Raw genomic sequence first — 12,182 nt, 5'->3', positions numbered from 1 at the left:
TCACAGCATGTAATCTGAAGCTGAGGTGTTGATCTATAAAGCATTATTGCTCAACACTGCCATGCAGTGGGGTCTTGGAAGTGGGGCAGTTCCACATTAATCACAAAGGCAGCAATTGGAATAAAGTCAGAGTAGAATGGACATGGATTTTATCAGGCATTGACTGCAACACTAATCACAGGAAGCTATTTAAATCCCCACATCTCCAAGATTAGTGGTAGTTTTTGTTTCAGTAGAAAGGGATAGTCACTCTTGATTATATTGACATTGTTACAAATCTAACTATAGATCAGTGTCTGAAGTCCATGTGGGCTTTGCAGTTAGTTGTAAACACAGCTAATAAAAACTTCAGTGATTCTAATTTTACTTTTTATGCAACCACAAAAAAGTGGAAAGTTTGTGTTTCTGTTTCTTACTATTTTCGACCTTCCTGGCAAGTGATAAAGACTTGCTCATAAAAGCTTATCAGGGTTACGTAGAAGCGGCCTCTTTTTTGTCTTAACTCACCCACTTACAAAGGAGGACAAGGCCAAATGAGTTAAGTCGACACCTTTATTACTTGACTCTGAATTGTCAGTTGTGGATTTAGTTGACCTCTGCAGTCACTCCTGTAACGGCACAGTTTCCGTTTATGGGCCTTGAGTAAGACAGAAGACACCTCAGAACTTGATAACGGGTCTTTGTTGTGTAATGAGTCTGGTCTGGTTCTGAAAGGCACACACAGGAGAATGATCTTTGGCCCACTTCCACCTTTAGTGAAATACACTCTGTATTAGTAATGGCGATCATCCTCGTCATGAGATGTGACCAGCACGTCTTCCATTATGCGATATCCTTATGAGTGGGACCTTGCTTCCTTGTTGTGACATTTGCAGATTTACATTGTGTTTTTGGACTGTTGTTTTGAGTGTCTTGGCTTCAGTCCTGGAGGGGTCAGACCTCAGTCACTGCACAGCCTTATAGGATTATTCCCTATAATCCCCAGCTCATACAGGATGGACAGAGTGGCGAAGAGAATGTAGCAGAAAAGAGAAACGAGTCCCAACTTCCAGTCCAGCCTCCATCCGTTTATGTGCACAGCGACGAAAAGGAAGACTATGGAAAGGAGGAGCGTGGCGGAAATGAAGACCAGTCCGCTGCTGTTGACCTCTACGGGGTTGTTGGTGTCCACAAAGGCAGTCTTGATGAACCAAGGCAGGCCCAGGCACAGCATGTCGAAAACATTAGAGCCCACAATGTTGGACATGGCCATGTCAGCTTTCCCTGATAAACAAAAAGCATGTTTGTTTATTGCTTATTTTTTCACATTTTGTCATTTGTAAAATGGCTGATGGGAGAGTGATTCAGCAAAGTGAATAAGTTATCAGTAATCAGTAATTAACCACTTGTGTATTTCAGCAAGAGCTCAGTGCCCAAGTGTAAACATTTGGGTATTATTAAGGAAATGAGTCCCTGGTGTTGCTTGTGAGGAAGGAACATATACAGGAAGCAAATTACTCATGTCTTTAATAATTGTTACTGCTGGCCTCAAACTATATCCAGGACTGTTGTGAATTTCTAATGTTTACCTTCTCTGGCCACCATCACACTGGCCACGGTGTCAGGTATACTGGTTCCAGCAGCAAGCAGAGTGAGTCCCATAACTGTGTCAGGGATGCCGAGGGTCTCACCTGTGTAGATATAACACAAACCCCCAAATCAGTCTCCCTCCTCAAGCAACATCATGTGACATGTAGGGAGGCTGATCAGCTGATCCTAACTGTGGGTAAAGGGTTAATAAATAATCACTGGAGGCAGGGTTGTGGCAGGATTTTAGAAGTACTGAGGTCATAAGACCAAATTCCTCCGGCAGAACCCCGCCCACCCTAGAAAAATTCAATAAGCCACTAACCACAATGGGTTGAACATTTAAAACAATACAGCATTTTGTTTTATTGTTTTACTGTTCAATTTAATATCAAATCCTTTTCGTAAATATGTATTTTTTCACACAAAAAAATTTAATCTAAAAATATTACAATGAGCCAGAGGAAACTCAACAGGTGTAATATGTGTGCAACCCTTGAATGCAAACTCCTTTTCAGGGGACTATACAGCCCTAAAAATTTCCAGAAATATTACCTCAGTGGCAGCTAAGACTCTGACTGGAGACTATGGTGGGAAAAGTTATTCAGAAAATGTATTCAGTTTGCCCACTGGTACCCAAATATTAACAACTTTATAAGTTTCAGACACAGGCGGCATGGTGGTGTGGTGGTTGGCACTCTCGCCTCACAGCAAGAGGGTTGCTGGTTCGATCCCGGGCGTGGGAGCCCTTCTGTGCGGAGTTTGCATGTTCTCCCCGTGTCAGCGTGGGTTCTCTCCAGGCACTCCGGCTTCCTCCCACAGTCCAAAGACATGCAGATTGGGGACTAGGTTAATTGATAACTCTAAATTGTCCATAGGTGTGAATGTGAGTGTGAATGGTTGTCTGTCTCTATGTGTCAGCCCTGCGATAGTCTGGCGACCTGTCCAGGGTGTACCCTGCCTCTCGCCCTCTCTCCAGCCCCTCTCCAGCCCCCCCCCGCGACCCTCAAGAGGATGAAGCGGTTAGAAGATGAATGAATGAAGTTTCAGACACAAGAATAAAGAAATCTAAATGTTTAAGTCAGTGGTTCCCAACTGGTGGGTCGCAGTTCCTTTCTGAATAGACCGCAAGTGACTCATGAAAGAGTCAAGCCTGTAAAAAACACACTTAACGTTTAAGTACAGTGAATTTACTGCACAGAGCTTTCATTTTGAAGTGCATTTCCTGCTGTAAAGTGAGTGACTAACAGACAGCTACTTGACAGAGACAGCAAACTAGCTCAACAACATGGCCAAATGCAAGTATGATGCTCAATATATTAGACTCTGTTAACCTTGAACTAATGACCAGGAAGAAAACTGGACCCTGTGGCTGGACCAGTTGGGAACCACTGGTTTAAGTAGATATGACATGGGTGTAATCCCCTGCCATGCCAGTCGTCATCAGGGCTGTCAGTTAAATTAATAGTAAAATTGTGAGGACATATATCCAATAGTAATGATGTTAAAATGAATAAATAGATGTTAACCACTAAAGTAATAATAATAATAAATCTGTAAACACAAAGATACTGAAAACAACCTAAATCCTAAATAAATAATAACTCTTATGATATTAATACTAAGACTTAAGATTAATGAATGACTGACTTTATTTCAAACCAAAATTAATTAAAAAAAAAAAAAAAGAAAAAGAACAAGACAAAGATAACAGTGTCTGAAAAGGAGCAGGTAGAAGTAAAACTCATATGTCCCTACCCGTTTCTTACATTTCCTCTTTCACCTCATATTTTATTTCACAAATTCCTAAATTTATTTACAACCAATATACAACTGTCCCCAGTCTATTTACCACCCAATTAAATAAAGAAGTAATAAACCCAGTTTATTTACAGTCCCAAGTACCAGCCAGTGTTACAAAATAAATATACACTCCCCTAACACAGCCTTTGCTCATCTATATATCTGCCAAAAATATATTTTTTGTGTAATTCTTAAAACTGATTTATGTTTGTGCTTTGTTAGTTGTACGAACAAATTAAATTCTCCTCTTAAATTATAACCTCCCTCCCTATCACAAAACGTTTTATGAATGTTGCCCGGAAGTGAATTATTTCTCGCTTTAAACGTGATAATTGCAGTTTTAAATTTGACCAGATCTAAAAATTTCAATGCATGTGACTTTAAAAACAGCGTGTTCCCTGTACCCTACATTGTGTGCTGTCATGATTGCTCTCTTCTGAAGGAAGATAAATGTTGCCCCAGACCTCCACACAATAAGTCAAACATAATATTACAAGTACACTTGCAGAGAGTCTTTCACAACCAATTTTAAGGAAATAAGTGACAGACATATGTAGCTCTTAGGGCATAATCATAATTGCTATTAGAGTTAAATGTGTTTCCTTTTCTCAGCCAGTGTGTCTGTCAGCGGACATAAGAATACCAAAATAATTTATGTCAAAGACGAGTTTCGACATGTTAATAAATGATGACCAGGTTTTGTTGTATTTCTCCTCTTATCCACATACCAAGTGCCCAAGTTTTTCCAAACTCTGTAGTAGCCTCACCACATCCATCACCTCAATATAGGTAGGAGAGCTCCTTCCCTTTCTATTAAACAATATAAGACAGCGAGCAAGCAGTGATGCCTTCCCTTTATCGTTCCTGACTACTCCAAATTTTGCACTTAGAAGGTTAGACCCACCTATTGCTGAAAGTGAACTAAAAACAGAAGTCCAAAATATTAATCACATATTCTGAATGTTTCCATCATTCTCATTGACATACTATATGTTTAAGTTGTACCTGCCCGAGTCCCGTGCCTGCTTTTTCATAAGACTAAACTCTCCTCCCATGTGAGCCTATCTGACGGGATAATAATCTCATTATACTTCAGTAGATCTACCACCATCACATGAGGAAGCTTCCCTTTCAGCCTGATCCTAGGTCAGTGTTATGTTCTTGGACCCGTGCCTGTGGGTACGTCTGTATATACACCCAGGGCTCACATGACTGTGTTTCCTAAAGGGTGAAGCAGGCTGTAATCCTGGTTATGCACATGGCCCACTGGAGCTACAATAAACCCCACTCTTAACTTTCCAGGACAATGGCATCTCAGGAATTAGCCAGCAGACCAACATGTGATTCTACTCTGCAAATCACACATTTTTCTCACAAGTTTTAAACACTTGTGATCCACAAAGGCCCCATAACACGGCGTGTGACAGGCTGGTTTACACCTGCAGCTAAACTGAAAACACTTTGGAAATGTACAGAAGTTAAAAACAGTGGTCTTACCGACAACAGTGACCATCCACACCAGTATGTATGTGAAACCTGAGATCCAGACAGCAGACATGAAGAAGGTAATCATGAACCAGTGCTTCCAGAACCTTCTCCTGCAGTCAGGGATGGTCAGGAAAAGCAGAGTGATGATGGGCAGAGATAAAACCCAGAGGATCCGCTTTAGGTCGCTCTCCGGCACTGCAAACACACTTTTATACTCTGCAGGGACGCAAACAGACAAGGTCAAACAAGCAAGTGGAGGTGGACACATGTTGAAATTACTGACAAACTGCACAATGAAGTGTGTGTTCACCTTCAGGAATCTCATTGAGCCCATGCAGACTGAGGGACAGGTGAGAGTATCCAGAGTCGTCCTGGAAGATCCCACTGTCTGTTCTGGAGCGACTGTGGACTCGCAGACTGGTTTCATCGCTCCAGCCCATCAGAGGCTGTATCTCAGTCTTCTCACCAGGTCCTTTACCCAGACAGGTGCAGCAGGGGCTCAGCTTCCTCAGGACAAACTCACTGATGCGAAGGTCAAAGCACAGAACCACGATGTAGACGCCATAGACGAGCAGCAGACAGGCAGCGTCGTACCTGTAAACAAAACAAACACTGAGCATTTACATTCACTCTTGACCTTGGGGACGGATGTGAACGGTAAATGAAGTCCTATAACCACATAAGAGAGTAGAACTTGCTCAGATGTCATCACATGACCGAAATACAGGAGCTTGGCCATGTGACAACATCTGAGCAAGTTCCATTTGCTGAAGAGAGCAATGGAGCGTGGTTGATAGCTATGACAATATCTAAAGAAATGCATCCTGGTTTTAGAAGCTTTACTACAGGAAACAGTGTATAAATCAGTGACACTTCACCTTTTCTGTTTTAAGGACCCTTAAACTGATGCACATTAGGTCATGGACCCTCACTGTTAAGATTTCGCCTTAGAAAAGACACCAGAATTTCCATAGTTGTTCCATAGAAGTGGACCCTAAGATCAGAATAATCACTTCTATGACTTTTACTCACATTGGACTCACTTCTCCAGTGATTTAACCAGTTAAAATAAACTATTTTCCATTTCTCTGGGGACCCACTGGAGCTCCCTGAGGGACCCCTGGTTGGGAACCACTGGTATAAATGACCTTAAAAAGTGTTTACTGTCTAAACAGGGGATTTTTCAAATGTTTTTGAAATGACAAAACTTTACGGATTAAGGATGCATTTTCAAGTTTTAAAATCTAAACTGTATCTCTTGTTCCTGCAGTTGTTGCTAGTAAAGTGTTACATTTACTCTGCTACAAGTACTTTAAAAAAAAAAACAAAACTGGTCCTTTTTAGTGTAGCTGTTTTGCAGAATACCGTTTACTCTTACTCAAGTTCTTTTGCGATTAAATAATTGCACGTCTTCACCATGACATTGGGCTACACACTTCTCGCTACTTTTACCAATAAATTTAGCTGTAAATAATTTTTAACTAACAAACATGACAGCGATTGTCCAACGTGACAGGTAAGATAACCTACAAGCCAATCATAATACAGCAGATGGAACGGAGGTTTGTTTGCTCAGGATAAAATGCCTTCATCTCCTTCAGAAGAGGCACATGCACATCTCTGGCCCAACATTTAGACCATGTTTGCCTTTCAAATGACAAGCAACAGCAGTCATGTTATGCTCTGCCTACTTCACCAGCCCAGAACTGTGGACACTTAGACCTTACAGACTTCCATATCGACAGCACATATTTCTTCATTTGTCTGCTCCTGGATACTTTAATGACAATTAATGTGCACTTCATGTTTGTTATTAACTGCTAAGAGCCTGTTTGAACGTAATTCATTGATGCTATAAATAACTTCAAATAATGTTTCCACTACTTGATAGTTGTTTTACAAGACTACTTTTACTTCAACTTAAGTCAGTATAAGTGTTAAGTAACAATACTAATTAACAATGTATTAATATGTAAATAAGTATTTATTTATTCATAGGTATGTGGGTGTACACATGTATTTTTTAACTTTGTAAAATTCATATGTTTACTTATTTAAATTAAAAAAAAATAGCAGGACAAGATTTTCAGGTTTATATTTTGAAAGAGAGATATTTGGTAATTAATATTATATATTTACAAGGGTTATTTTTGTGTGGCAAAGTTAAAAGGTAATAACAATTGTATATTTAGGAAAGTCTAAAGTATAGGTTTATCTATAGAAGGAAGTCGTCTGTTTCATTTCACTCGGTGACCTATGGAGAAGGGACGGGATTTAATGTGTTTACACTTCCTCCCACTCCTTGTCGAATGTGAAAATTAAACTAACTATAAACTGACAATTGCTTTTCATTATGCTTTTTTTGTATTTGTGAATATTACTTTCTCTCCATCTGTCTGCTTCTTTGTATGCTTACGTCTGCATTTTACATGTTCAAAAAAAAAACAACAACAACAAAAAAACCAATACTTTACTTAATTGTTCTTGTGCCCCACTTTGTTTCTGGTATTAGGTTTGCCAACAGATTGCTTTCATCCATGTTTTTGGTTACTTTTTAATACAGTACGGGTTTTTTTTTTCACCACAAACAATGTAGAACATCTTTTACAGAACTCCATATCTTGATCATAACAAAGCTGTGTGTGTTTACTGTTTGTAAATAAGCTTGCCAGTAAAAGTGAAAGTAAAAGCCAACCCCAGAGTCAGTCTTGTTTGGTGTTTCATCTTGCTATATTACTGTTTGTTTGGGTTTTTTTTGCTGCAATGTCTCTTGGATACATCCTGCTTATGGTCTGGCACCTGGTTGCTACCTTTTTACAAAGCCCCGACCTCACCGAGTGCTGTGGGCGTATACACCCATAAAGAGCACAGAAAATAAGAAGCAAATAAGAAAATACAGGCAGAGGGCAAAGTCTCTGCAGATAAATACACCGCTGCACACTTACAGTGGATCATAAGTGATGATTGAGAGGGATTACTTCTGTGTGAGTCTATATAAAGTTTATCTTTCAGTAATTCCAGTACATGTGGAAATCCTTCATAAAAACTGATCCTGCTTCAATTGTTGTTTTTTATGATGGCTGTTGTCCTATTTAAGGGACATTTATTGCATTCTTCTGTCAGTTCGTTAACTGTTTTAATTTGTTGTTCTCAGTGTCACAAGATGCAATACGCAGTTGTTATGTGGCTTTGTGTTTTACAGCCACCATTCATGTAAGGTCTGAGGATCATGTAACCAGATGCACACTCACCAGTACACTTTGTTATCAGAGATGATGGCAATCACAGCAGATACACTAATGCCATATGCCAGGCAGTCCCTGAACAGTGGCCAACAGGTGAGGCGCCCGGCCTGATAAAGAAAACAAGAATAAATGTTTTACAGCTTGTAAAACACAATGTACACAAAGATTCATCCACCTGATCTAGTAAAGGTACCGCTCTTATGTACAGGTAGTCAGTAGTTGGGTAATCTTTGTCTGAATACTGCGAGTGTGTGATTGTGTCACAGTGTACCATGGAGGCCAAGAGTCCACACGCAGCGCAGATTCCTAGCAGGTTGTAGACTGCTGATCCCACGATGGTGCTGACCCCGATGTCTCCCTTTGTCACAAACACACCTAACACACACAAAGGGCACATATTAGCTGTGACGACAGGGACAATGTGGGATCACTGACGGAAAACAGGGGAAAATGTCTGGAGAGCAAGTAAACTACAGCGAGGAAATATGTCCTAATCAAAGGCCACAGTCCCTCTCTGGTCCCATATGGTGGTGGAGTCACAGCTCATCAGGTTGGGAAGGGGCACGGTGACAGTGATGATGATAATGCTGGTGTCACAATCAACTGTGTGGGGTTGTAATTATTGTTATACCGATGCATGATTACCCAGAAAAGCTGTGACCAGTTCAGGTGCAGAGCTCCCAGCTGCCATGAATGTGGCTCCTGCTACATCCTGAGACAGACCCAGACCTGAGAGAGACACAAGAAACACCAGGAATGCACAAACATTGAGGATGAAATAATAGAAACACCTGAATATATGCAATTCAATTCAACAAGAGCACAAACTACAACCTCAAAAATGACAAGGCAATGACAACTGAAGCTTCACATGTAATATTTTTTTTTGACAATATCAACAGTATGGTATTGCATTATATCATACATGTTGTTTTTTTTTTTTAATGTTATTTGACACTGTTGTTAAGCACTTTGGGTACCTTTGGGTTTTGTAAAGGGCTATAGAAATAAATGTTGATTGATTGATTGATTGATGTTAACTCTTTTAAAAATAGATTGGATAAATTCTGGTCAACAAAGGATATTTTGTATAATTATGAAGCTGATTTGTGACTATTTGTGTAATTATTGGTATGTCAAACATGTACATTGTGATATTGATTTGTTGTATGTTTTTTTGTAGTAGTGGGTGAGTCTGGTGTGGAGGATTTATATCCTATACCAGAAAATCTTCATTAAATGCATGTTATTTATCTAAGCTTCACGTTTAAGTTTAGAATTTGTTAACAATTACTCAATCAATCAATTAGTCCATTGACAGAAAATAAAAAAAATTGATGATAGATTCATCATTTTATCATTCAATCAAGAAGAAATGCTAAATATTTGCTTATAGCAACTTTTAAAATGTGAGGATTTGATGCTTTTCTGAGTTTTATATAATTTCAAACTGAATATATTTGGGTTTTGGACTGCTGGTCAGACAAAACAAGACATTTGAAGACATAACCTTGGGCTCTCAGAAATACTGTTGGGCTATTTTGTGAGACTTGTTAGAGGCCAAACAATTAATTAATTTGTTGGAAAATAATAGACAGATTAATCAATGATAAATGTAATCATTAGTTAAGTTTAATGTTAGTATAATGTATGGAGGTTCAGACATCCTCATCTGAGTGAAGACACCACAGCCACACCCTGATAAAAGTTATTTCCATTCATTAAAATCCAGCTACACATTCAACAATAACGTTTCTCAGAAGCTTTTAGTCAAGTGTCTGGAATCTGATCTGCTCATAGCCTTGGAGCAACAAGCTCTTTATCTTTTGCCAATAGGTATTAAAGAAATGCTGTTTTGTTTGAATGGTGATTGCATAAAAAGTTAATCATGTGAGCGTGGAAATGGACTCAGTGCCCTCATAGACACTGAGAGAAACGGCAAACACATTACATCTGGGGAGACTTAGCCTATATTTTATAATGACGAGAGAAGAGGTGTGTTTGATAAAATCTGGGACTGTGTTTTGAATTTTTTTCAGGGTGTGTTGTGTCCAATGTAAATCGCATTGTATATAGATATGGATGGATTACTGAACAGGACTGCAGGGCACAGGCCTAGGGGCCCAATGTGTCAGGCCCCTCTCCAGCCTTCATCTGCAAAATGTCACTTGAAGAGACATGTATGGACCTGGAAGAGGCCCAGAGTGATCAGAAAAAGACACAAAATGATGACAAAGAGATGCAAAATAGCTGCAAAGAGACACAGAAAGACTTACAAGAACTACATAAAGGGTCAAAACAACTACAAAGGGCACAAAATGGTGACAAACAGATGTAAACAACTACAAAGAAACTCAAAATGACTGCAAAGAGACACAAAGCCCATTCTTGGGTGTTCTTAGGACCTACAGTATCTGTAGCTTACAGCCTAATCCTTTGAGTTTGCTTACAGTAGTAATCTTATAAATCCTCATTGTTCCCATAATTACAGTATATTAGGCTACAGTATGACAGCTCATGTGATGATGCAATGCCCTCCTAACAACTCACTGTACTCATACAAGACTTTTCACGTCACTCACGTTCACTGATCACTTCTAATGATGGCAGAAAGTAATCATCGCAGACTATCGCGACAGCCAGAAGCATGTAGAAAATGAGCATGAAATAAATGACGAGGCCTCCATCCTTCCTCTCCTGCACCGTGAAGAAGCCGTCAGGAAACTCGGAGGACTGTGGTGAGATGCACTCTGTCTCATTCTCTGCAACAGCAGGACACACACATGCCCAGAGACAAAATCTGTCACCTCAAACAGCCAACCTGTTGCTGCAGCAGCCTACTGCATCATGACTGTGTGAACTCTTAATGGCAGTTACACGGTTTCATGCCAATCAGACATGAGGATTAGTAGCGCAAACACCGTCACAGCTACTGAACCACAATTGATTAGCCTACTCATACTTTGTAAAACACCAGAAGGAGCCGTGACATTTAAAATGACACACTTAGCAGATTAGAATAATAAAACAAACACATCCAGGAATCTTATGAGTGATTTAAATTAAGCACAATCACACACAAACCTACAAAGATATTAAAGTTTCTTACCCAGAGCCCGACGCACCCTGGCAGAGTGGCTTTCCTGAGCTGTTTTTGCTGTAAATGACACAAGATGGACGGTGCAATACAAAAATAATACAAACCCTAGAAAGTATGGTATAAAATCTTTTCTCTTTTTCTGCAGAGCTGCAACCTTACTCATGGTCACTTGAGTCAAAAATAAAAAAGTTAAATTAGTAATTATTCCAAGGAGTCATATGTTTCTTTACTCTAACAAGCTTGTAAAAGATTAAAAATGGAGTAAAGCTGCCTGTAAGCGCTGCATCTAACACTACACTACGACTACAAGCTGCTGTGCTGAGAGAGAGATTATTGGGGGAGAAAGCATCTTTTAAGGTCTGGCGCTACCAAGAGTGGGGGATCACGAGTTGCGAGTCATTCCATTCCAGTCCAGTTGAACATGCTGCAGCCCGAGGCGCATCAAGGGTGTAAGTCATTACAAACCAACCTTAACACACACACACACACACACACACACACACACACACACACACACACACAAAATGTGTATTATTATTATTATTATTATTATTAATATTAATATTAATAATTAATGTATTTATTTTGTGTGTGTGGTATGCTATGGATCGTTCTCTGTGTCCTTAATAAAGCCATTATTATTATTATTTATCATTATTATTATTAATAATATTAATAATTAATATATTTATTTTGTGTGTGTGGTATGCTATGGATCGTTCTCTGTGTCCTTAATAAAGCCATTATTATTTTTTTTATCATTATTATTATTATTGTTGTTCTTCTTCTTATTATTATTATTAATAATATTAATAATTAATGTATTTATTTGTGTGTGTGGTATGCTATGGATCGTTCTCTGTCCTTAATAAAGCCATTATTATTATTTTTTTAATCATTATTATTATTATTATTATTATTATTAATAATAATAATAATAATAATAATAATATTAATAATTAATGTGTTTATTTTATGTG

The 12,182-nt window shown here is 39.0% G+C and overlaps 1 protein-coding gene across 1 annotated transcript; it reads right to left on the bottom strand.

The window, feature by feature from the left end:
* Nucleotides 1-82: 82 nt before the first annotated feature.
* slc24a5 (solute carrier family 24 member 5) lies at nt 83-11,507 on the bottom strand. The gene is made up of 9 exons (XM_049601412.1): nt 11,212-11,507; nt 10,685-10,864; nt 8,748-8,831; nt 8,374-8,477; nt 8,109-8,209; nt 5,168-5,451; nt 4,867-5,073; nt 1,569-1,670; nt 83-1,263 (listed from the first exon to the last, which is right to left on the bottom strand). The coding sequence occupies exons 1-9, from the start codon at nt 11,363-11,365 to the stop codon at nt 941-943; spliced, it is 1,539 nt and encodes a 512-aa protein (XP_049457369.1). The 5' UTR covers nt 11,366-11,507; the 3' UTR covers nt 83-940.
* Between the last annotated feature and the right edge of the window lie 675 nt (nt 11,508-12,182).

Source organism: Epinephelus fuscoguttatus, linkage group LG2, assembly GCF_011397635.1.
Source record: "Epinephelus fuscoguttatus linkage group LG2, E.fuscoguttatus.final_Chr_v1".
Lineage (NCBI taxonomy): Eukaryota > Metazoa > Chordata > Actinopteri > Perciformes > Serranidae > Epinephelus > Epinephelus fuscoguttatus.
Note: the sequence above shows the minus strand (reverse complement) of the source record. Positions and strands in the feature narration are given on the sequence as shown.

Coding starts and splice junctions, on each gene's coding strand:
- slc24a5 (XM_049601412.1), bottom strand. CDS start 11,365: ATGAGTAAGGTTGCAGCTCTGCAGAAAAAGAGAAAAGATTTTATACCA. Junction 10,865..11,211: donor CAGGGTGCGTCGGGCTCTGG/GTAAGAAACTTT, acceptor CTGCTGTTGCAG/AGAATGAGACAGAGTGCATC. Junction 5,452..8,108: donor TCTGATAACAAAGTGTACTG/GTGAGTGTGCAT, acceptor TTTTGTTTACAG/GTACGACGCTGCCTGTCTGC.